We start from the raw sequence: 26,644 nt of genomic DNA on the forward strand, positions 1-26,644 counted from the left end.
CGATTCCTCCAGCCTTTCTGTTGATGAAGATGGGTTTTACAACATCTGCAGTGACACTGGAGAAGATTTAAAGGCTGTTAGAAAGAAATACAGGAGCGTATCTTTAAGGTACTGTGAAAAAATGACTGATGAATATATAACCAATTAACCAACATGGTGTTTACACAGAGAGTGTGTATGCAAGTTACTACTGTGATTGTGTTTTGGGCTCCGAGTGCAACCAAAACACAGATGACCTACACACAATACTGTGCCTGGACGCATCCTGTGTGGACACAGATGGAGGACTGTTGCTACGCTAACGTCTCCTCTCTAGACGAAGGTGTACGAGTCTGGAAACAACACCAGTGCGTAAAGAGACCAGAACACACAAACACGGTGGTTCATTAACAACTGATAGTAATTTCCTTCGTGGCAGAAATCTGAACATAAATTAACAAACATGCAACGGAATGTCTCGCTGATTACAACATTTAATATTTGCCAAATTAAAATGTGAGAAAGCCTGAACGTTTCCCATAATAACACATCTGATCATCATTTGATGACAACAGCGGAAGAAGACGGACAAAATTAGAGAAATGAAGTTCATTTGAGCGAATTAACGAGCTGCTGTGGAAACAAACAAACCTGCAAATAGTTTCTGCTTCCAATTTAAAGTTGATACGATTAATTATCAGAGGCAGAAATCTCAAAAGACACAAATAAAACCATGGCTACTGTAGATACAGTACTGCTAGCAGTGAGATTTGATTTTTTGTAATTTTAGTGACCTCATCCTTAACCAACAGACACAAGAATAAGAAATTAATATCTTTTTTTTATTATTCTATAAAGACTTTTTTGCAGGTTTTGTCTGACAACAGTGTGATTGACATTCTGATAGTTTAGCTCCTGCTATAGCTGCTCTGTCACAGTTTGAGCAGCTTCCTTCTGTTCTTCTGGAGAGTACAGTGCGTTGAACTGAGCCTGGTTCTCGCTGATCATCTTCTTGACATGACAGCTGATCATACTCCTCAGACAGTTGAGTCTGACCAGACCCGTCTGGCCTCCGGACGCCACCCAGGTATGACAGTTCATGTTGGGGCTGAAACGTACCTGAGGAGAGGAGGAAGACTGTCAGAAGATTCTTCTGTAGGCTCACAATGCCAGAAACTCGTCACTAAAGGTTAGTACATTTCCAAAATCCTTACAGCTGATATTTATTTCTCACAGTTTGAACACAGAATGAAGTCAGTGGATTAGATATAGAGAGGAGTGAGGGGTTACATGAGGGACTAAAACACAAAACAACACATTAAAGGGTAAAAACCAGCTGTCATATTTTGGTTTTGCCATCGGTCAGCTGCAGGAAGTTGTGGGACATCCAGCTGTTTATGCGCTTATCCAGTCGCTTAAAGGGAAATTCCAACATTTTTCAATCTAGGTTTAAGGGCTTTAGGTTTATGGGTTTGTACGACGTGTTTTCCAACCTTGTCAGAAGGCAAAAGCTGCTCTGAACAGCCGCAGTCAACGATGAGATGAAAAGTCTAATAACACACTTCTTAATAAGACATTCATAATGTTACACTCATTTGATAATGTGAAAAATGACAGAAATAGGTGCAATTGTTGTCATAATCATTCCTCCTGTTCATACTGACCATTAGAAGATCCCTTCATAATGCACTTACAATGGAAGTGATGGAGGACAAAATCCACAGTCCTCCTTCTGTGCAAAAAATGTATTTAAAAGTTTATCTGAAGCTAATATGAAGCTTCAGCGTCCAAATGAGTCAAATCAAGTAGATATCTTTCAACATTACAGTCTTTTTAGTGCCAAAGTCCCTCTTTTTGTTACTATACTTCCACCTGCAGCTCAACAGGGAAACACTGTCCGAGGAAACACAAAGAGGGAATTTGATGCTAAAAAGACTGTAAATGTGTCAGATATCCACTTGATATGACTAACTCAGACTGCTGAAGACTCATATAAGCTTCACAATCTACACTATGGATTTTAGCCTCCATCACTTACATTGAAAGCACCTTTGAAGGAGATCTTGAAAGTCTCTGTCAAGAGCCGGCCGTTCTGGTATACTGTAGAAACATGGCCGCCTGCTCCCTAGAGCTCATTCTTAAAAATGTAATGAAAACACGATTCTTATTTTCAGGTGATTATACACTAATTAAAACATGCTCATGAATGTTATAGTCTGCTCTGCTAGATGCCACCTTTAATAACCAGTTATGAGCAGCCTTGTAGAGGAACATGTCACCCGGTGCAGCGATGCGTCGTGTTTTTAATAACTTTAGGATAACGGAGGTTTAAGATGTATCAGTCACTTCCACTGCTGCTACTCAAAGTCTTTTCTGCTTGTACTTGTGATGAAGTCGTTATTACAGCCGACCGCTTTTATTCTACTCGAGTTATTGTTGTTATTATTATTAACAACACACACTTTTATTCACCTCTGTGAATGACTCAGCTGTGATTCTCTGTGAGGAGACATCGCTGCCTCTCCTCCCTCCGTTCATCTATCCCTCTCTCCATCACTCCCTTTTATTTTATTTCCTCCTCTTCCTCTTCTCGAGTCAGTCTCTTCCTCTTCCTCTAATCCATTTATCCCCTTCGGACAAACAGCCGGTCAACAAGCCGGCGGCGTTTAGTTTTTTGAAGATTGTCCCGTGAAGCGTCCATCCATCATCTCATCCCAGAGGGCGCAGCGACACCCTCCTCTCTTCAAATTAAACACATCAAATCCTCAAATGGCTGCTTTCCATCTCTCCCCCCCTCCCCCCTTCTTCCCCTCCCTCCCTCCTTCCACCGAGGGTGACATTTTTCTCATTTTACACATCATTACATTCAGCTCTGTCTTTATAGCTGCCCATCAGAGAAGGAGGAGGAAGACGAGGAGGAGGAGGAGGCTCTTTCTCTCTTCTGTCTTTCATTCTAGTGTTTATCTTTCTTTTCCCTCCTTCTTCATGTTGTTGTGCTGCAGGAGTCTGATGATGATGACTGCGCTCTGTGTGTGTGTGTGTGTGTGTGTGTGTGTAGATACCTTATGCAGTGCAGCCAAAGGCGTCTCGTCCATGTTTATCTTCGTCTTCACCTCCGTTTCTTTCATTCGTTTCCATCCGGCTCGTTTCTCGCTGTGCACAAACGTCCGCTGCACATCACAGAAGATTTTATTACATTCTTACATGTAGAGCATGTGTTAAAATATAAATATAACATACTTTATGGTGAATTACTCATCCAAACTAAAAGCTACTTTCCTTTAATTATTTAACAAATTGCATAAATTATATAACAGAAATGATGTATTTCATGAAGTGAAAGTGAGTTAGTTGTTATTACTTAAAGAGTTATGATACAATTGGTACATTCATCAATTATCAGTTCATACAGCTGATGATCGGTCTGCGTCATGACGGCTGGATCTTTACTGTCATGTAGATTATTTCATGTGTATTTTTATTTTATGGACGTATATTATTCTTAAGTCTGTGTGTCTGTTCAATGTTTCTCATGGTTGCAAATTTCCAACAATAAAGTTAAAGTTGAAAAAACAAAACAAGCAAACAAAAAAACAGAATTAATTCTGGGTAATTATGTTGCATTTTTGAACTGTTCAGTCTATAAAACACTCTACTGGTACTACACTGGTTTCTGCAGCAGATTCTCACTGGGAATTGATTCTAATGTGACATTTAATTGGATTACTGGATCACTCGCTGCTCAGACTGCTGCAGACAAACACAGCGCCGCCGTATGCATCTTGTGCGTGTTTACTCTTTGGTAGAGGAGGTATGACGCCATTGACAGGCGACCAAATGAAACGGTCCGTTACTTTGATTAAATTACAGATTTCTCTGAGTTTGAAAATTGTTGGAAACCGAACATGAGACTCTCACACTGAGCTGAAATGAAAGGAGTGCACATAAATTAGGGAAAATAACATAAATAAACAGTCTCTGCTGCGTCTTGCTGTCATTTATGGTCGAGTTGTATCCTCTCCGCTGCTCCTGGTGTGTTTGCTGCACACAGCGGAGCAGAGGAGAGTCAGTGAAGTACTCGTATTGACAACAACTACACTTGTCACGTTGTTGTAAGTGCGATAAAAGCTTTGTGAGTAATCTGCGCAAAAGAACGACACACCTGCAGTTACCGCTTCTCGCCATATGGTGTCGCCACAGAGAACGAAACGGAGAAAAAACTTGGTTTGTATTATTTATAGTTTCTTTGTCTTTTATTTCGTTAAATTTAACAATCTCTTAAACTCTTTGTGGTTTGTGAAAAGTGCTCTACAAATGTGAACGTCTTGTCTACCCACCATATCGCTGTCCGTGTGATGGAGGTAGTATTTCTTCACAGCCTCTTTGTACGTCTGGAACAGCAGAGGAGGACTTTTATCTTTTCTACCTCTTCCTCCCTCTCTTCCATTTTCATTATTGCTCTCGTTCCCCTGCTCTCGTTCCCCAGCATCTGCTCCTTCCGTCTCTTCTCGTTCCTGCTCCTCTACAGCATCTCTCCGCTCCTCCGCTACTTCAGTCTCTTCTTTCTCTTCTTCAGTTGTATCATAAGGCACCACAGATGTGAAGTAGATGGGCTGAAGACACAACATGAAGGGAGAACAAGTCAATATACGGGACTGTTAGACTGCTCAAATCTACAAGGACTTATCAGAACAGTTTTATTCAATCCATTGTTTAACTGTTTAAAGCAGGAAAAGTGTTCATTATTTCAGATATGAAGAAAGAAAGAAAAGGGAAACAAATCAATAAAACAATACAGAGAACTAGAAAACAAAAGATACAAACAGGAAACTTACAAAACGTCTCTCTATCGTGCGTTTGATGTATTGAGGGCTGTAGCATATCTGAGGTAACACGGCGAGAATCACCTCACCGAGGGTGTCTGATGTCATCACGCTGTTCAGCCAATCAGTGTAAGATATGGACTGCAATCAAACAGAGAAAGACCAATCAGCATTGAGATATTAGCTATTTCCCTCTTGAATTATTGTCCTGTTTACACATTTTCACAAGAATGTCTTGATGCGTTCTTGAAGGAATCATCAAAACTGAGGAAAAAGTTCCTAAAATTCTTGAAATTCAAGACATTTGATTGTATTTTTAATTATAAAATCAATTTGCATTTTTCACCACACAATAATAGAAATGCACAAAATAAATGTTTCCACTAGAGCACCAAATGTGGATTAATCCACAACAACAAATAGTCCAGAAAAATGTAATATTTACTTCTGCTTGATTAACATTTGATTAATCTAGTGCCCAGCTGTTTAATTACTGAGTCTTTTTTAAAACTTCAACTATATTCATGAGTAATTTTCTAGAGATTTTAGAAGGATTAACAAGGCTTTGGCCTTTCAGGGGATTTATCTTTATCATTTTATGGTCAAAGGTCAAACGTATCAACTGGTGTTCTGGTACCACGTACACTTATAAACCTCCGTATGTTGGAAAGTGTTCATTATGAAAGCTCCATAAAGAGCAGAGACGTCCAAAAACAGAGTGTAACTTGGTTTGAGATCAGGCTAAAACTTCCATCCTCCCACATGTCTCTTCATCGTTATCAGCAGGAGTGTCGTGCTAAATCTGTTTTGTCCTCAGTGGCTGATTTACTGGATGTCAGTGACTAAAAGATGGAAGATGTCACACTCACCCACATAGTGGCCATCCTGGGAACAGCGTAGATGGAGCGCATGTAATGATCATAGTAATGGACTCCATGTGAACCGTTCCTACATAGGCAGATTAAAAAACAACAGAATTAAACAGGACAAGTGGGGAGATGGAGAGAAAGAAACATTGAAAGGTGTTGAAATCCCAGAATGACCATCATCATCATGTCAGGGGAAATTCACCAATTTTCAACAGCTTGGTTTCCATCTGAATTCATCAGAAATTATAACTTTATTTCCTGAAAATCGGCGAAAGAAAAATTCAGTTTAAGGTGCTTGTTGTGGATATTTTGAACGATGGTCAGCAGTGGAGAAAGGCGTACACGAGACTTTTGATGTCTTAAGGCTGAAAATGTTTATTGAAAGCACTCGGCCGAGTGGAGAACCAAAAACAGTAAACACCAGAGTGTTCTGCTCCGATGCTGTCTCTTTCTGTTCTGCCCTCTGAGGGTCCGAGTCCTCGTCTTTATCAGCCTACAATATGAAAAATTAATCTGATTGGTTCACTAGTTTCTAAACAAGGGACTGCGCTTTACCCGTGACAGTTTACGTCACGTTGCATGTAATTTCAGCAGTTTTGGTTTGAGCATCTGACTGTGTCATCCACCCATCTGTGTTGTTTAGGGAAGCCTCCTCTGACCTTGGTAACCATGGAAATGCTGATATACCCTCTATCAGAGAGGTTTCTGCCTTCCCCCAAACCATCACAGACAGTTGAAGTCTCAAGGAGAAGATATCTTAATCTCTGATTAAGAATTACAGTGTGACCTCAAAGCCAAGCTTGACCCAATGTAACCCAATTTGTAACCTCTAAAGATGGAAAATTCCATAACAGTGCTTTACCCTCCACTGCTGTTATGCAAATATTTCAAGTTGATTTGTCGAGGTAAAAAGTTGTCGGTGGTAATTTTCCAGTCTGGTGCCATTAAACCATTACAGAAGAAGTCGGGGCAACGAAATGACGCTCTCAAAGAAGAGCTCCAGTTGAACCCAAATGGTGAAAAATAACGTAGGAAACATGACTGAAATATGACATTTCTGTTTGTTTGATGTGTTCATTTGTAGAACATCAGTCTCTTTGTTGCTCTACACAGATCTGATGTTTTCATCTCTTCAGTGGACATTTATGTCATGTGTCGCATTTTGCTTTTATCAATACACCAACTTTTCCATCTATTTCTGGACTTTTTTAAGCCTTTCTACTCAGGTTTTTTCAATGTCAGAGGCGACTTACTAGTCATGGTGAGTAAAACTAACTTGTCTGAAGTCTGAGAAAATAACGGAGATGATGTCATCAAGATGTTTTCTTATCTTGAATTGAAGACAACAAATTTAAAACAGAAAGCCTTATTATTGTTGTTATGATGGATTAGATTACAACTAATTGATTAAAAAGTGTGGCATAATTAAACTGTCTAAACCTCCCATCTCTCCAACCTTAGAGACTTATTACAGACTTACATCATCCTACACAGATGTCCTGTGTGAGCAAAATCTGAATATGACTTGTGACAAGACAAAAACAGAGAGACTGTCTTACGCTGCGTAGGTGTTCTCTTGGGCCAAGAGGAGGCCCGGTGCGTTTAAAGGCCAGTAGACTTCGTTGGTAAGAAAGCGTTTCTGGACAGTGATGGGATTATAAAGCCTCCTCAGATCCCACGTCTTCACGAAGCGGTCCTCTCCTGCCGTCACCAACAGGTGTCTGTTAAAGAGAAACAGCTTTAACAACTCGTCAGATGAAAAGTGTCCGTCATCCATTTTTGATTAAAGTCGTGCTCATGGTGAGAAAATTCCATGTTTTTCCAATTGCGAGAAATCTATAAATGGATAAATATGTGAATTTACTTGAACACATCATCCTCCTAACATTGATCAAAGCTGACAGCGCTGTCCGCCGTAAAACAAATGAAGACAGGTCAATCAATACCAGCAGATCTCAATGCGACAGAAACGCGGTTTATAAATGTGGAGCGCAGATGACAAACTGTTCAGGTGAGAATCTTGAAGAGATGCCAGAGTGAAGCAGAAGGGGCAGTTTTATCTCTTTCAACATGGCTGTGTAATTAAAAGTCAGCGATCCAGACAAGATTTGTATCCTCCCAGGTCTCTTTGCTGCCAAGTGAACGACTCTGTCTGTTGGGGATTAATCTTGTTATTCACGTATGCATCTTTCATTCAACTTTAGGACTGTTCCTTCTAGACCTGAAACCTAACCCTAACACTAACCCCAACCCCTAACCCTAACGCTCTAACCCCTCACCCCAACCCCTAACCCTAACACAAACCCTAACACAAACCTACAGAAAGCAAACAGTCTAAAGCATAAATGATGAATAACAGACACAAGAAGGTGGTTATAATCAGCTCAAAGCTGCCCAGAGATGAACAGTGCAGCAATAATGATTAATATCCTGAATCTAAGGTTTGTCAGCTCCTTAAAAGAGGATAACGCTGATTCATTCTCATTACTGGAGCTCTTTAGGGCGAAAAAAGAATATGAAACTCCTTTACATGAGGAGGTGGATGACACACTGACTTGCCCAATATCACATTTTTGGCCTGGAATATGGCTTTATTCCTTATGCTGACTCGCACTGCGTATCAGTGCTGTTACTGAATCCTTGTAGGAGACACAGGTGATGTTAATGAGCCCTCCATCCTTTCCTCATCTACACATTCATCAGCTGAGTAATGATGCAGGGAAAAATAATTTGAGGGGGATGATGCAGCCTCCACAAGGGTTAAAGCGAAGCGTTGAGCTGTGACCTTTTACTGCTCATCAGATATTAGTGTTCACCTCTATGAATAGTCTCATATATAGTATGTATCAGGATTTGGGGTGAAGTCACATAAGTAAAGTTATGAGCAGTTTATCTGAATTAAAGTTGTGTATTTCCACCAGTAGTTTGGTTCGTTTGGCTGTAATAGTAAGACTAATGCAATCTGTGTGTTTGTACCACCAAATAACTGCACAAAGACACCTCTTTAAAAACACAAAAGTTTTTAAAAGTTTGTATCTAGGGCTCGGTAAATGAACTGTGAAGCACTGAACGTGTGTTTAGACCAAGTGGCAACCTCCGGGGCTGTAAAATGAAGCCAAAGTGCCAAAACTGCAGTTCCTTGAATGACCACTTGAGGCTCCAAAAGCGAGTCAATCTCCATAGACCCTCATGTTAAAATGCCCAACTTTACAGCAGAAATAAACATGTTTACAGCCTGGTACAAAAACGGTTTTGGTCTCTACAACTAATTTCTCCTTTCATGACAACTGTACGGGGGGGTGAATTTTTTTTATAACTCACCCGTTTAAGTTTTATTAAGCCGTAAAGTTCTGCATAATGAAGGACATGGCTGCTTTGAGTGACAGGTCCGCCAGCCGCTAGGTGGCTTGTTTCAGCCATTCGGCCCGCCTCTTTGCCCGTTTTTGATTGGCTGGGAGTTAGACAGCGTCACGCACTGCCAAGATGGCGACGGCCAGAGCGGCTCGCTTTGAGCTTCAAAACCGCTCTTCAGAAACCAACGGGTGATGTCACGGTAACTACATTCATATTTTTATACAGTCTATGGTTTAGACTCAGAGCTGTGTTTGCTTACCCTTTTATTAGATAGTTCCTGTTTTAAATCTGTCAATTAACTGTCAATTTTAGACTGAATTACATTTAGGTATTCCTCAAAGTAATGGACTGAACAAAGTAACATCTTGGAAATGGCGCCGAAACTCAGGTATTATATCAGCAGAAGAATGTGAAAGTCTAGTATACTGGTATAATCTAGTATAACTGGATGTTAGTGTGGCATTTTTACATGGATAAACCTCATATATGAGCAGATGGGAAAACTGGGTTGGACTTTCTGGGACGTCCTAAACTGGTTAAAAGTGTAAAATGAGAGTATTTTCCATCATTTGGTAACAAGAATCAGAATCAGATTTATTCGCTAAGTAGCAAGTAGAAGGAATTTAATGTGGTCCAGATGTCAACAGAAAGTGCAATAAACATAAATATTAAGCAGTAAACATAAACCACAATGTGAAGTTTCTCAAGCACAGATTCTTGTGCCGCTAATGTTCAATCTCTAAAGGCTCAAAGCTGAAAACAAAATCAAAAAACAACAAAATCTCTGCAGTCATGTAAACAACACTGACTAGTGTCCCTCTGAGTCGTTAAACCAGTGGACTGAACAGAAGGACGACTGCATGTGACAAAAGTCTTCCAGTAAAAAGATAAAATGGAAAAATTATATTTTAGCACCAAAGACGACAGATCAAAAGTCAGAACTCAGCCTGAAGTCAGTCCTCTAAAACATAAAAGTCTACACTTTGATGTAGTGATGGACTAATAATTTCAACAGCACCATGAGAGCAAATCTTCTTTACGAGATAAATGAAGAGAATAACTGAATAAACACCAATAACAGTTTGAAAGGTGCAACACAAATCAACTTTTCTTGGTCACAAATGTGTTTTTTTCCAATAATCCTGTGCTGTATTCTCTGAAGGTCTCAACCCAGATAAATATTCCTAACAGGAAGCTTTATAGTAATTTAGGAAAGATCTTACTCAAGGTGATGTGAGCTCAGAAAGGCTGCAGCCTGAAGGTCAGCGGAAGGCCCAGCAGAAGAGCAGATAGGAGAGGTTACGTCATCTGAATAGTGATAGCTCAGAGAGGACATGGCTGCCGCCCGGCCTTGTGCTCTACATTCTGAATTAGTGCCTGAATACTCTGGAGAAAAAAGGGCTGCCAAACATCAGCACAACTTTCTGCATTCACAATTTATTGTGCTGCCTTTAACCCAACCTTTTAAACTGGCTGTGAATAAAACTGTCAAGCTGAAGCAGAAAAAACTGAAAGAGACTGAAAAAGATAAACAAGAAAAACAGGAAATTTGGAAATTTAGGAGGTTTAATTGTTTTCCTGTCTGGATGTTGATACTCTTTTGCACCGATTTTCCAATTTATCTTTCTGTATTTGTAATATCTGGACATATAACATTTACTCGTCATTATGCATGTTATATGTTATGTGGAGAATGATTAAAGCTCATAAGGGTCAAGTCTTACGACTGCTGCAACTATTTTGATAATCAAATAATCGTCATTTTTTAAGCAAAAATACCAAACATGTGCTGGTTCCAGTTTCTCAGATGTGAGGATTTGATGCTTTTTTCTCCGTCACTCATGATAGTAAACTGAATATCTTTGGATTCTGGACTGTTGATCAGACAAAACAAGACATTTGAAGACATCACCAGGGTGAAAGTGTTTACCTGTTGGCCGGACAGAAGGACAGAACCCGAACAGCCTGGTCGTGAGCCAGGAAACATCTGTAAGGCAGCAAACTCAGCGACCTGTCAGACTCTCGCACACGTAACAGCGCAGACTTCGTGGTCAGATCCCATAAACCTACCACACCTGGAGAGAGAGAGAGAGGGAGGGAGGGAGAGAGCAAAAATGTGAATTATGGTCTCTTAATTTTCAATAAACAACGGTACATAAATAAAGCAGAATATGAAAGGCTCAGTATAAAAGAGAAAAGAGCTATTTCTAATGGGAGAGAATACTTCTTCCATCAATAACAAGAATAAAGAAGAACCTGAAAGGATCAAGACTGCTCTGAACCGATTAATCAAGACACCGCCCAGGAAATCAATTCATACCATCATAGAATCCAATAGCCATTATATTGTGTGGTTTTTCAGGCAGCCAATCCATAGACAGGACTTGTCCGCTCTTTTCCTGCCGAGGGGATTTTAAGGAACCCAGCTTCAATGACAACACTCCTTCTGCCTGCAGAGAACAAGAGAGGAACAAACTAATGTATTTACTGTTTTACTGTTATCCATCTGTACTGTGTGCTACCTTCTTGTAAAGTGCACTGAGACTACTGTGATTTACTTACATAAATCATTGCACCTACAGTGTAAAGAGCAGAGCTGGACGATATATTTTCATGCTGACTGTCAAGCAGACAAATATAAAACAACTTAATGTGCAGGAGAGCAGAATAAACGAGGGCAACCAACAAGAAACCATGCCACCGTTTTCAGATGAAATAAGAAAGAGACAGAAAAAGATTTTCAAATATAAACCCACCTTGTAAATGAGCGGCAGCTGTCTGGCTTCTCCTGCCGAGTCAAACATAAATCATGGTTAGAAACTGTTTATTGTTGATTATAATTAAAACAAAGCAACAGAATTCATGTTTGTGAGGTTGAAGCTGAAGACAATGAAAACACAAGAACTTTCTAGTACAAAAAGCTAGAATCTAGTGTTGGATGTAAATATAATAAACTAATGTGGCAGACAGTTTCACAGTTTTTATTTTACAGTTTCATGTGAAGCCATCTGAAGAATAGTGAGGCTCGGCTCCACATCTACAGACTTTCATCAGTCTAACGATGCAGCAGTCAGAATGAAACTCACTTCTCATTCATGTCTATGCAGAACAGGATGGAGACACATTTGCTTCCGGTTGTAAATTGACCAGCTTCCATCGCTTCACACAGATTTCAATCTTTAACTCGTGAAATTGTGAAATCTTCTCCAATGTGCAGCCAGTCTCATTCGCTCTGGAGGCTCCATAAACAAAATATAACAGCAGGATTTCACACGTTTCTCCTTTTTTTTGGTCAACTTCTCAAATACATCAGAACATGTTCGAGTCCGAATTTAATACGAAATATGTGAACAAGCTGTAGAAGAACATTCGCGACAAAGGCTACCAACAGACGGACGTTTATGGTCATGCACGAATAATCTGATGTCGTCACGAGGAGGCTGAAGCCCTGGTTTTTGACTTGCAGACAGCATTTTTACATTCACCTCAACTTTTGTAACTTTGACCATGTTCAACACAGATATCCCACATTATAAAAGTATAAAAATAACAGAGAATCACAAAAAGCATAATCTGCCTCCTTAAACCAAAGGTACAATTCATTCTAAGGGGAACATCAATATTAGACAGACTGATGGACTATCATTACCATCTCTAGAGCTCCGCCTCATGTGGTTAAGAGCGACTGGATGTTAAGCACCACTTTAGAAGTAAATGTGTTGTGCCTGCCTTGACAATCACTGTTGTGTTTAATAGATGCAAAATCCAATAACAACAAAGGGTGTCAGACTGTTCCCCATCATTAGTTCTCTCTCTCCACCTCCAGTTTAGATAACTGAGAGTTCAGATCAATAGAGTCCTCTTCCAACACCCTCCATCAACTCAGCCCCGACGCAGAAAAACACACACACTAGTACTTTTATAGAAGACTCTCCAGCCTTAAATCAAGTCCTCATCGCTTACTTGTTCCAGACCAAACACAAACATATATCGTCAACATGGCTTCACAACCCAGATCTGTATTTAAACCCCATGTTGATGACAATATATCGCCTTATCAGACATAATTTTGCTTTGATTTTTCCTCACAAAATAAAGGTCTTCTGTTCAAGTTCAACCATTTTAACATGTTGATATTCCATCATTCTGACACTTGACAAACCTGCTACGCTCATAACTTTAAACATCTGGTTTAATGAGGTTTAGCAGTGATCTGTACATTTCTAAAGCTGTACAACTGCAGTGTTGTATGAACAGCGATGAAGAGTATTTCCTCATGACCAACAGTCTGGTATAACTGATGATGGTCATTAGCCTGGATCGTACACAGGGGCTTCTGTGTGAAAGTGGTAATAAATTAACATTAATACAGCTAATGTTACTAAACTTATTCCTGTTTGTATCTGTTGGGAAGTCTGACCCGAGTGGCGAGGAAGGTGTCAGGAGGAAGACTCTTGTTGAATGAGTAGAAAAAAAAAGAGATTTATTCTGTCCAGTGTAACGAAACAAGTGTCTCAAAAAACAAACAAACAAAGCAAGTCAGACTTTAATTAACAGGCTTAACTTTGGCATGATCATATGCACACATCTACACCGTCATCCTCTCTCCTAAACCAACGTCTCTCCCTTTAAATATATCCTCCAATCTACGAGGCAGAACCACATTTCTTGCAGGGGTGTTCTTTCCCTTATACTAACTTGCATATAACAAAGCTACATGTATCAGTCAACTGTTTACAACAAAACACGTCATCCACAACATGATCATCACTACAAGCCAAAATAAGTACAAATCATATAGACACTAAACCAAACAGTTAACAAATAAAATAGATCCCCCCACACTTGGTCTAACCCATGACATCATCACTGGTGATGTCAGCGAGAGTTTAAAAGCAGGAAGTCATAGGGTGACTCCCCTCCTTTGTGGGTATAGTAACAAAAACACAAGATAATATGTAACTCAAGAAACTCAGGACTTAAATGAATAAACAATAAGTGAATTTAAATACGTGTCTCTTTTGATTAAACTATATAAAACAAGTGTAAATGCAAATGCAACACTAAAACACAAAGAAATCCCGGGATAATAAAACAAACAAAAGACAAGTATGGAAAGAAACAAAGAGAGTAATGGGGATAAATGGTGTGGTCTCACCCACTTTGTCACATTATCTATGAAACAACTTTTCACGTAAACTCTTATGTTTCAAACGCTAATCTGAAGATAATCTCAGCGTTAGAAGCTTTAACACTAAACTGAAGATTGATAGTAAATTGGTTCTTGCAGTGAATAAAAGTACAACACACACTAAAGCACTTTAGCCTCCATGTGACCCGCCCCCTCACAGCTCCTTCCCCCCCTCCGCCCAATCCCATGTAAGTCCTTGATGATTGACAGAGTAGGGATACAAGAGGTGTCAGCTACTAGACCTAAATTCATAGCTTCCAACACTAACAACTGGCTCGGTGATGCATCTTCTTTGTCATTTCAATTATAGATCCTTGTCTGATGGAGAACGGCGCTGTAAATTATGTGCGTTCACGACGCCGTCTCACATTTCGCCTTTTTTTTTTTTCCTCTCCTCAAGCTTCTCCTCGACACTTCTAACCCCCCCCCCACCTCCCTCCCTCCAATTCTGCAGCTTTAACAGCCTCCTCACCTCATTCACTTGCTCCTCATTCTGGTGACGGGACGGACAAAAGCCATTTATAATTATCTGTTGCAAGCGCACACACACATCCTGTTTAACCCCGTCCAAGGCAATTTCACCTTTAACCCTTTTTCTTTCTGATACCAAATCACACAGAAATGATTTCCATGTGTGGTCATGTAAGATAGCTGATCTGCATTCAATTAGTGCTCATCACATCTGGCTACGAGAAGCTCTATAAAGAAATTCACTGCTCATTTTTCACTTCGTTAAGTCTCTTTACAACCTCCGTCCCTCCCCAGTCTCTCTAGAGTCCGTTCAAAATACATTTCACCATCTGCCCTTGAAGCACATTCGAGCTGCTGAAAGGTATTTTACCTCCCCAGCCAAGTAAACTCAAAGTCAGCAGCTTAAAATGACATTTGAATGTGTTCGCTGGAAGCCGACGGTACAGAAATTTCCACAATCTACCTGCACTCACCGTGCGATTAGTTTACAAGAACATTTATCAAATGCTTCAGGTTAGTGGAGCAAAGTGAATGTGAAGGTCGATTCTGCTGCAAAAAAAATACAGATAAGTAAACGCTGAGGTCCTTTTTTTAAATTTTTAAATCTTTAGCAGTTATGTGAATGTAAACATTGGCCAGATGGTGATGTCAGAAGAAAAAAATCACATACAAATAATTTGCAATTAATGGCAAACGCTTTGCTGTCAGAGGAAATTGTTCAAGTTAAACTGCTTCTACTCTTAAATAAGACCACAAGGATAAACTCTTCTTTTTTATATTAAATACAGTCATTAGTTTTGGTAATTACTAGGGGTGTGCCTGAATACAATACGGCAAAGCACAAATAGTGGGTTTTATACAAATATTTGTTTCATACAAATATTTAAAAAATGATTTGTTGGGGGTGTTCGACAGAGATAAAGCTGAGCTACTGACAGAAGCAAAGTGCTCCCAACGGACTCTCAATAACCTGTTGTTCCCCTTCTCCTTTCCACAAAGTCAGGCTGTAAAAAATAGGCAATAAATGAAAAGTGCAAAGCAGTAATTGCCTTTGAAGTTCTTCCCTACACATTACACGCTGTGCTGTCTCTGTGTTATGGGTGTATAAATAGGTAGAGGTCTGTCTGCAACGAGGTGATGAGTAAAGTTTTAGCTCAGTAATCAGCGCAGTCGTCTATGATCTGGGAGACTCCAGTTTTAAGGATTTTTAAGCCTCTTTCCACTTTCATTCAAATACAAATACAGATACAAATAATGTTGCTGCCTCAACAAATACAGATACAAATACAATTACTGGGCCCTCTGCACATCCCTAGTAATTACATGTGAATTGTTTTTGTTCATGTATTACTTATCATTAAATTCAGTACTTCAGTTTAGCATGTTAGCATGTTAACATGCAAGTAGCGTTTAGGTTGATGGGAATGTCATTTATTTTGAGGATATTTTGACCTGCTGGGGGCTCTAGATGAAAAGTCAGGTTGCTAATGTGGCTAAAAAGGAAACCAAATGGATGTTGCAACCTGATGGTTTATGCTTTTTAATTTGCAAGACCAGGATAAAACCAACAACACCACATTCATAGCAACCTGGCTATTAGATTTGGATATTTTTTTGTCCATAAATTGTGCTAAAGGTACAGTCAGAGCTTCTACAGCATAACTCCTGTAGGACTGCGGTCAAGACACTGCCAGTGCTCGTCAAGGTGAGTTTCTCTGGACCAAAGTGTTCCACAAACCAGCCAAGCAGCCAAGCTCTAGCACACGAAAATGTTATATTCAAATACGATGAATATTAGCCTAAAATTATCCATATGTTTTGATGCCGCATTGACCTTTCAAAAGCTCAGAATTAGACCAACTCTCTCTGCAGTCATCTGTGTGTGTGTGTGTGTTTTTAGGGAAAGACATCTTCAAATGTGAGCGCTCTGCAACCTTTCTATCCAATAACTATAACCTACGGTTGGTCGTAGGGGGCTGATGGAGTAGCTCTTTGGAAACTACAACCAATGACCCATAGCTGCAAAATAAAATGGAAATCAGAGGCCATGAAGCAACGGGAGGGAAAAAACCTGAATAGAAATGTCAGGCTTTATATGGCTTTTTATGTCCGAACTGTAACACTGGATTTTTTTTTCTTAATTGTAAAACCAAGCCAAGTGTAATACAGTGGAGTCTATATCTGCAGTTGAACAATATAGTGTATTTCATTTAAATTATAACACATGAACGACCGTGCATGAACTCCTCTATGATAGCGCTCTTAAATCAGATGAAGGCAGCTGAGTGTTTGTCTAGATTGGTCCTTGCTGATGTGATTCAAAGAATTTCAGGTGAATAATGGGGCTGATGTTGGTCTTTTATCAAAATTAATTAATAAATACAAATTTTGGCAAGTTGATGTAGAAGAATTTAATATCATATGGCTTTGGGGGTCTAACACTGTGACAAGAATATGGATTTATGCAGTGTTTATTAAGAAAACAGCCACATTTTAAAGTCTTCTTCACTCAGTTATGTAATTATGAGCATTCAAATACAGGCATCAGCCAACCGTCATGTTACTCTACATAGAGAAGATAATTAACATTAGAAAAGGCTTAATAGGATGTAAGAGGGAAGTTTCTACTGTGATATGATGCAAGCGTGTGCTGTAATGATGTGCTATGATCTTAGACTGGTGTAATGTTTAATCAGATTAGCCTGTACTGCTTGGCAAAACAGACAGATACACACACACAAACACACACACACACACACACACACACACACACACACACACACACACGTGCAGACATAACCAGGTTTCTGTGTATGATGGATGTGGCAGATAAGTTCGCTATTAATCTCGTTCATACAGTCTTCTATCAGCGGAGGCCCAGCGGCTGCTGACGCAGTGATCTGAATAGACTGGACCACAGGCGCCATCATCCATAATGTCAGCGTATATACTCACACTCCTGAAGAGCCCGCTGTGTGAGTATTTGTATGTGTGTGTGCATGTGTATGTGTGTGTGTATGCATATATAAGTGTGTGTGTGTATATGTGTATATGTGTGTGTGTATGCGTATATGAGTGTGTGTATGTGTATATGTATATGTGTGTGTGTATGCGTATATGAGTGTGCATGTGTGTTTGTGTGTGTGCATGTGTATGTGTGTGTGTATGCGTATGTGTGTGGATGTGTTTGTATTTGTGTGTATGCGTCTATGTGTGGATGTGTGTCTGTATTTGTGTGTATGCGTGTGTGTGTCCATGTGTGTATGTGTATGTATTTGTGTGTATGCGCACGTGTGTGTGTGTGTGTACGCGTATGTGCGCGTGTGTATGCGTATATGTGTGTGCATGTGTGTGTGTATGCGTATATATGTGTGTGTGTGTGGATGGTTTCTAGTCTTTCAGAGGAGCAGTTAACTGCTGCCATTGTTAAAGCTGCATGAAGCAGTTTTATAGACCCCCAGGCACTAAATATGCACATGTACGTACACACACACACACACACACACACACACACACACACACAGATACTAGAGGTCTTCATGGATACTGTCCTTTAATTAAATATGAGATCTGGTCCAGTTAATGTTGTCTGATATGATGGATATGGTGCCATTTGATTGATGACATACTTATTGTCAAGTTAATCAGTGTGTGTATGAACGTCTGTAACCTGAAATCATTCTAATGAGATGATCCTCACAAATACTTTGACAGTACGGCTTCATAATCTGTGTGAAAACAAGTTGTCTCCTTCTAAGCTTTCACCATCATCTTGTCCATTACATTTATAATATATCAATAAATCAATATTTACCTTATTGATCAGCCAAATTAAACAGACTTTCAACAAGCTCAGTTTTAAGCGGTGCGTCCATCTTTAGCTTCATGTTACCTCATATAGAAATTAACCCTATGAGTTCCACGTGGTTTTGGTAGAAATGTAATAATGAATGTGTTTAAAACATTGCAGCAGAGCTTATATCAAATTCAGCAGTTGTGTAGATTTGAGTGAGATGTGAACAAAGATGAAGTCTAGTCGTTAAGTTAATTATTACAATAACCCTCATTAAATCACTGCTGTACTGTAGTTCTGAGTCTTTACGGGCTTCAGCAGCAACCAGGTGACTTTAGAAAGACGACACTGCCCTCTGCTGACCACAGGATGCACTGCAGCCTCTGACTGATCTGGTGTCTGATTTATTGCTAGATGTAGAGCAGCGTATGATGGATATTTAATTGTATTTATTTATTGATTGGGACAGTGTGCAGTTTTAAACATAAATGATGCACTGCACCAGAGTTAGCTCACAGTCAAAACATACAACAGAACAACAACAAACAGAACAAAGCAGAAAACTTACTGAGCGCGTGTACACCAAGAGTGAAAACTGGATCTGATCTGGTCAGTGTTGTGAGTTGGTATGAAATTTTTATACGAAGTAAAAAGCCTTAGTACAGCTGTATCATTCATACTTTGTGTAAGTGGTTGTACGCAAATTTAAAATATTGTTAAGACAATTAGTAACCAATATCACATTAGTGGTGTTGATAATTCTACTTTTCACAATACCATCGCTTCCTATTTCCACAGAAAGATGATACTTGTTGAAAGTGATTTATTGATTGGTTTTAAATCCTTCCATGATTCATCTGTAGCTTACATTTATACTGAAGTACAGTACAAACCGGCTGTGAAGAAATCTCCCTTTTGTAGCACAATTTTCTCACCAAATCAGGCAAAAAGTAAAAATGCAGAAGCTAAATACAAATACTCTTAGTATTAATGCAAAAGACCCAAAAATATCTGTTTTACCCAACAGACAGTCAGTCTAATCTTTGGTGTCTCAGCCACTTGAGATGTTGTTTTGCCTCAGTAAAAAGATCATTTTAACAGAACTTAACTGGCTCCAACAGTTAAGTCTGATATTTACGAGGCACCCTGGTGGCCTGATGGTTACGGTGTACACCATATAACCACAACGGTTTGATTCCTGGCTGGGGGACCCTGGTTTCCCTCTCCTTCCCGTCTCACTACACTGACTCTCCAATAAAGACGAAATGCCAAAAAATAATCTTTAAGAAAAATAAGTTTGATATTGACAGTCTTACCAGATTGTGAGATATTACAGCTGCTGTGCAGAGCGTCGGGATGAGGAAGGCTGTAAATGGTGACCACACCGGTGGACGTGGCGACCGCCAGAAGACCCAGTCTGGGCAGGAAAGGAGCCTGAAGGGAGTCACATTCATACATTTCAATATCAGCAACTTCAGGCCAAATTTGCTTTCAGAAACTCAATATTTATGGAAGCCCAGTTATAAAAACACTCTACCTTCCTGCTACAGCTGGGCAGCTCCCAGCCTCCTGACGGACACCACTTCAGATGCCAGATGAAGCCTTTGTCCTGAGCCAAACCATAAGCCAAGGCTGGCTGGGAGTCTGGTCTGCAGAGAGCAATGAAGAAGGAGAACAATGAATTACTAAAGCAGAGTTGCAAAGTTCTTTTAAACTGTGTGCAGAGAAAAAAGTGGATCATTTAATATTTGCTTCTAAAGTTAAGAGTAAAGGTCTGGACGTGACAAATGCAAACATCCAAGGACATGAAAATGGTAAAATACAAAGTGAACAGTAACTTTAGTGTTATAATAGGTGGTGGTTGAGTTGTGATTATTGTTTCATCCACTGGATTCAGCTCCTTAGACATGAGGATTTGCTGATTTTCTCTGTTTTATGTCATTGTTAACTGAATATTTTGGGGTTTTGGACAGTCAATCTGTCATCTTTCAATTCGTCATTGATTTTCTCAAATTTTATAAACAATAGCTTAACAACTGTCATTAATATCCTTAAACCCCGCCGTTCACACTTCATCTGTACCTGCTGTTGTACTCCAGCTTGCCCAGGTCCCACAGCTGAATGAGTCCAGGTCCGCTGTAGGTCTTGTGGATGTAGTGCTGGTCGTCCATCCCTCGATGGCAGGCCAGAGCTACGTACTGGGTGGCCGGTGCACCGTCTGGTGTAGGACACCACTCCATGGCCCAGACCGGTCCGCCTGCATACAGGAACATGTCCCAGCGATCCGGGTGAGCGGGAACTACCCCGAACCTGCTCAGTTACATCAACAAAAAATGAGAAATTTACTTCTGACTTTAAACGTTTTTTCCTTTATTTCAGAGGCTAATCCTTTTAGCAGAGCAGCAGCACTGACATCCAAAAGGAGGAGGCAAAGAGCTATAAAGTGCTTATTTCAGCTTATTTCTATAAACAAGTTTGCTTGATCCACGCTGGTTTTTCATTTTGTTTGGATGTTGATCGTCTCACCTGCTGAGTCTCTGCAGAGGCGTCTCCTCTTTACCGAGACCTTCTCTGGACACTTTGAAAGCAGCCGATTGAAGCTCCTGAGGCAGATATTTCTCTAAATCACTAAACAACACAAGAGACACATGAACATTTGATATTTAACTTTTATAAAATAAGTTTGACTTGTATCAGATTTACAGCAGAGACAAATGCCTGAACATCAACTGGTTACAAGTAGATAAAATGTGTTAATAATGCAACAAGGCTAAAAAGCTTCATCTGACAACTCAGTAGCCGTGTTTCCATTTACCTGTTTTTATGCACATTAGAAAAGATTAATGGAAAGGTTAATGAGGTTAATTTTTGGAAATGTCAAAAAAAAGTTTATGCACAAAATGGGAAATGGAAACACATTTGTTGAATAAATAATGATGAACGTTTAACTCACATGACTGATCAGCTGTTTAGCTTAATAGCATGAAACACGGCCAATATTAGCTGTCATGACAGAACAATTACAACTTGCCTAATTGAAACAAATTCCTGAAGACTTCTCTCCATTTTTCTCTCATCAAGGCAATAAAACTATTTGTTTTGTTTCCAGCGGGCTACTTCTTCTTCTACTCTGTTTACTGGTGGATTATTTAAGCCATTACTGTCATCTACTGGAGAAACTATGCGCTGCGTAGTCTAGTTTATTCACTTTTTTTTTTTGCAACATTTCAAAAGTTTGCTTAAAATTCTCTTGTGAATCTAATGGAAACACAGTTAGTGAGATGCTACAGTGATAAAATAAGCAGGTCCTGGTATAAAACAGTAGTTTTAAAACATAATCAGCTGTTAACAAAATGGCTACTTGATATAAGAGCAATAAAAGTCCTTAAAGTCTCCACTTGTCTTGTTCCTACAGGTTGATGTTTGTCTTCACTTTCATCTGTTGAAAGTAGAAAGTTTCTCTCCACTTATCAAAAATCTGATTTTAACGAGCATGATTCATGACATCACAAATGAAATATATTTATATATTTATAGATTCTGGGATTTTTAATGAGGGAGGTGGAGGATATGTAATTTGTAGAAAAACAATATAAGACAAGTTATTATTAAAAGTAGAGTATTTCATATACATTTTGAAACACGTCTGGAGGGTAAAAGCACTGAAAGTGATGGAAGCTCGGCGATGACACTGCAGGATTAAAACACAGTAAACCTTTCATCATTTTACCTGAACCCTTGTCAGTAATTACAAACAGAGGTGACAGAAACTACCTTTGTGGCAGCAGGTGCCAGGCGCTGGTGGAAGGAACCCACTCTGGGAACACCCAGCTGCTGTGGTGCTCCTCCCGGCTGAAAACACACACACACACACACACATCATAAAACATCACACACACACGCACACATAGCAGGGCTAAAAATAACAAGCAGTGTCGTAACCAAACACTTGTTTTTACAGAGTTGTTTTGCTCTTCAGTGTCACTGAATGTGACATATTTGCGACACAGACATGTCATACATGTCATGACTGAGTTTTCTACATTATGTGAGGAAACTTTTCATAATTTAAAACAGATTTTAAAACATCAACAGTTCAGGTATAGACGTACATTGAAGGGTTGATTGATTAATTACTCTGTCAACAGACTTTCAGGTTGTCAAGTGACAACAGAGCAGCTCAAACACTCACATGTCGGCCTACACAGGCCTCTAAAAATAATGCTGCATAATCTGTGTTTTCAGTCCTGATGTGTTTTAAAGTCTGAGGCTGTTTAATGATAATCCCTGCTGGTAAAACTAGCTAACTAAAAACACAGCGAGTGCAGCTACTTACAACTTCTTGTTGGTCTCAACGGAGTCCCAAACAGTCTTCATGACGTTGGCGGTGAGTCCGTTGGCTGTTCTGGTGTTCATGCCTGCCTGCAGGACGAGATCAGATGAGGTTTGATGAGTTTAACTGTCCCTCCTTCTGTGTATTTTCTTGCCGCTCGTCTTTCAGTTACATCTCAGTTAAATCGACTCTGCAGAGACTCTTCATTTTTGCCTTTGTTTTCAGAGTATTGATTCGTGATCTTGATCTCAGTTATGAAAGCACATGATTGTAGAGTACAATGTGAATAAAAACACCTGAAGAAGAGCCACAGTGGTCATCTTTATGTCCTTGTGGAATTAAAGGACCAGTCTGTAGGATTTAGTGGTATCTTCCTTCCAAACATGTAGGAGAACCAACGGTTGCTGCTAAACTAGTGAAAAACATGAAAGTCTCTCTCTAGAGCCAGTGTTTGGTTTGTCCGTTCTGGGCTACTGTAGAAATTTGGGAGTGCAACAAGGCGGGTTCCTTGGACCCTTGGAGATATAAAGGGCTCATTTTAAGATAACAAAAACACAACGATTCTTATTTTCATGGGATTATACACTTATTAAAACATACTTATGAATATTATATTCCATTTCTGCTGAGTCCGTTCTGCTAGATGCCACTAAATTCTACATCCTGCACCTTTAAAAGAAGATCTGGGAACAATTTATGGATGTGCAGGTATTCTTTTGTTCTTCTGTGTATTTTTTGTGAACTGTATGGATGTGTGTGTGCCCGCTGATATTTGTTAAAATGTGAACATAACCAGGAAGAATAATGGCAAAACCAAGAAAATAAGATTTGGATGATTTCCTTTCAGTGACAGTTTAGTGGAGGTCAGAACAAATAAATCACTTTTATAAAAAGGCAGACTTTTTAAGACTTTTAAGTATTCTACAGATCAGAATGACTAAAGTAAGAGCCAATTATCACATATTGGTATTTAGGTGAATGTTTCTGTTATTACATGCTGCATGTTCTAACATTATTTAAACCCATGCAGCAGTTTATGTACAGTTCAAGTACATTTTGAAGAGGATTCCCTCTCTCTTTCGCTCTCTCAACCCAACCGGTCAAAGCAGATGGCCGCCCACCAATAGCCGGGTTCTGCTTAAGGTTTCTACCCGTTAAAGGGGAGTTTTTCCTTACCGCTGTCGCCAAGTGCTTGCTCATGGGGGAATTGTTGGGTCTCTGTAAATTAAAGAGTACGGTCTTGACCTGCTCTATGTGAAAAGTGCCTTGAGATGACTTCTGTTGTGATTTGGCGCTATATAAATAAAAATTGATTGATTGATTGATTGACTATGTTAAGGTTACTTATTCTGTTCTTGGGTGGTGGAATGCGGGAGCATGTATTTTTTTTGTTTGCAACAGTGGATTGTGCTGTAAAGTAGTTTTAATATATATGAGTGTAAAGATGTGAAAGAATCTTCTACTAAAGGTCAAACTGAAATAAGTTTTTGACCATGTATAACATGTAGATGAGATAGAAGGTAATAACATGTGTTTTACAGCATCTAGTCGGTAATGGACCTGCTTAATGTTACTTCAAATACATTCTCATTCAACGTTTTCGCTGCATCCTGTGAGTACGTTGGGTTTTCACAAGAAAATTGGATTTATTTCAGTGGAACACGAGTTAAAAAGACGATACTCTGCAGATTAAGTGGTCTATAGACTTGGAACGTGGTAAAACAGCCAGTATAGTACCAGTAGGAGTGTTGATGAAGTTGACTGATCTTATTTTGGAATCACAGCTTGAACGAGCCATCACATTTAAAAGAGACGCAGCAGAGATGAGTAAACTACTAACATTGCTCCTGTTGACGTGAGACGCTGCTGAACTTCTTCGATTCGTCCACAAGTCTAAGTCCAAGTCCGAGTCCTCTCCCTCTTCGTCTTCAATCTCCTCGACATCATCTTCTTCAACATCTGGCACAAAGTCTTCATCTTCTGCAGCATCGCTGTCATAGTCACAGCGTTTTCTCTTCTGGCCTTTACTCCCAGCTGTAATATAAAACCAAAACATTTATTTCAGAGTTCACTGAGATCTTTAATGCTGTTATATAGAGGTGGGTTATATAGATTAAAATGATACTTTTACACAACCAATATATATCATGATATAGTCATTTATTGGCAAATTCAACTGTTTCAAAAAATAAAAAAACAAGGTTTGAGTTTTTGGCAAATCCTGTAAATTAAATCCCTAAAAAACTCAAGTAAATTCTTCACATTGATGCACAAAAACAAACCAAAACATTTTTCAGTTACTTAATAAACCAGAGATATTAAAGAGGTGATGACTTTTTGTAAACAAGAAAAATACTTGATGCATTTCTATTGTCTTGTGTTTTATACTGTATTATTATGCTGTATGTTGCTCAACCTTAACCATTACAATAGGTGATATGGTGAAGTTCAATGCTAATGGCCGCCGCATGGACAACTTAAATTTGCCTTTACAAGATTTGTGCGTCTAGTCCGCCGCTGACACAAAGCTACTACACATACATGTGCGCTTTAGCCTCTTATCTTACTGTTTCCTATTGATCACCACACTGTCATGAACACGACTGTGAGCGGACTGGTTAGGAAGGTTGTAGGAGTCAGACTCAGACTCTTGTTGAATGACTAAAAACTGATTTATTTAGTCCAGCGTAACAAAAAAAAGGTGTCCAAAACAAATTAGATTAATACAAGCTAATCAAATGTAACTGGCTCAACTCAGGATAAAGAAAACTAAGACATCTCCCCTTAAATAGAGTCTCAAATCTACCAGACAGAACCATATTTATTGCAGGGGCGTCCGTTCCCTTCTATCAACTTACATATAACAAAGCTACTCGTATCAGTCAACACTGTTTACACAAAAACATCCACAGCATTAAACCTCAACATGAGCCAAAACAAGCAAAAACCATATAAATACTAAACCAAACATTTAACTCAGTAAAATAAATCCCCCTCTACTTGGTATAACCAAGTGACATCACTGATGATGTCACCCAGTGTTTAAATACAGGAAGTGGTGACACATGGTAAGTAACTGGATCACAGAACTAAACCAATAAACAATCACTAAACTTAATATTTGTCCGTGTTTTACTTTAAACAAACAAACCCGGGATAGTTTATGTCTGCAAGTTACAGATTAATTTAAGAACTATGGCTAAAACAAACAATTATTATTAATGGTTAAATTAGTAAACAATATGACAGAAATGGCCTGTTCTCACCCACTTTGTCACAATGACACTGAACTATCAGCCAGGAAAAATTAATTTCAAAGGATAAAAGGAAAAGTTGGGGTAAAAAAAACTACATTAGTTTCTCCTGAATAGCACATGATGATCCTCATACAGTATGTATTAGTATATGGTGTGGCCTGTCAAGCAATACATGTTTTAATTATAATAAACTAAGTGTAAAAATGATAATTAACCAGCTGAGACTTCAGGAAGTTATCTGCTCCCAGCCAAGAAGCAATCTGGCAAACAGCTGCCTGTAAGACGGTGTGTTAAGTGTTGTTTTTGTACGTATTAATCAAACAACATGCAGCATGTAAGTTAGTGAGTTTTACAAGGTGTTGGTAGACGGATTTTGTTACCTTTTGTTACCAAATCTGCCAATTATTTTCTTGTTTTATCAGTTAGTCTATAAAATGTCACATCATAATGAAAAATGTCTGTGATGTGTTAAAAGTCTTATTAGGTTTTTATAGCCCGTCTTTATAGGTGTACGATGATATAAAACAGAGAAAAGCAGCAAATCTTTGCATTTGAGAAGCTGTAACCAGCAAAT

At 39.2% G+C, this 26,644-nt stretch overlaps 1 protein-coding gene across 6 annotated transcripts in view; it reads right to left on the bottom strand.

Annotated features, from left to right (window-relative positions):
* The window catches only part of gtf3c2 (general transcription factor IIIC, polypeptide 2, beta), a 38,649-nt gene continuing 12,005 nt past the window's right edge, over positions 1-26,644 (bottom strand). For all 6 annotated transcript variants that reach the window (XM_042390065.1, XM_042390064.1, XM_042390063.1 and 3 more), the window contains 16 exons: positions 24,654-24,847; positions 22,817-22,902; positions 22,255-22,332; positions 21,007-21,108; positions 20,563-20,790; positions 20,018-20,129; positions 19,797-19,914; positions 11,782-11,813; positions 11,346-11,475; positions 10,956-11,100; positions 7,231-7,392; positions 5,672-5,750; positions 4,815-4,943; positions 4,317-4,592; positions 3,042-3,149; positions 1-1,098 (listed from right to left, as the gene is read on the bottom strand). In XM_042390065.1, the coding sequence (XP_042245999.1) occupies positions 898-1,098; positions 3,042-3,149; positions 4,317-4,592; positions 4,815-4,943; positions 5,672-5,750; positions 7,231-7,392; positions 10,956-11,100; positions 11,346-11,475; positions 11,782-11,813; positions 19,797-19,914; positions 20,018-20,129; positions 20,563-20,790; positions 21,007-21,108; positions 22,255-22,332; positions 22,817-22,902; positions 24,654-24,847 (2,180 nt within the window). In that variant the 3' untranslated portion in view covers positions 1-897. The remainder of the gene's footprint in view (positions 1,099-3,041; positions 3,150-4,316; positions 4,593-4,814; positions 4,944-5,671; positions 5,751-7,230; positions 7,393-10,955; positions 11,101-11,345; positions 11,476-11,781; positions 11,814-19,796; positions 19,915-20,017; positions 20,130-20,562; positions 20,791-21,006; positions 21,109-22,254; positions 22,333-22,816; positions 22,903-24,653; positions 24,848-26,644) is intronic.

Source organism: Thunnus maccoyii, chromosome 17, assembly GCF_910596095.1.
Source record: "Thunnus maccoyii chromosome 17, fThuMac1.1, whole genome shotgun sequence".
NCBI classification, from domain to species: domain Eukaryota; kingdom Metazoa; phylum Chordata; class Actinopteri; order Scombriformes; family Scombridae; genus Thunnus; species Thunnus maccoyii.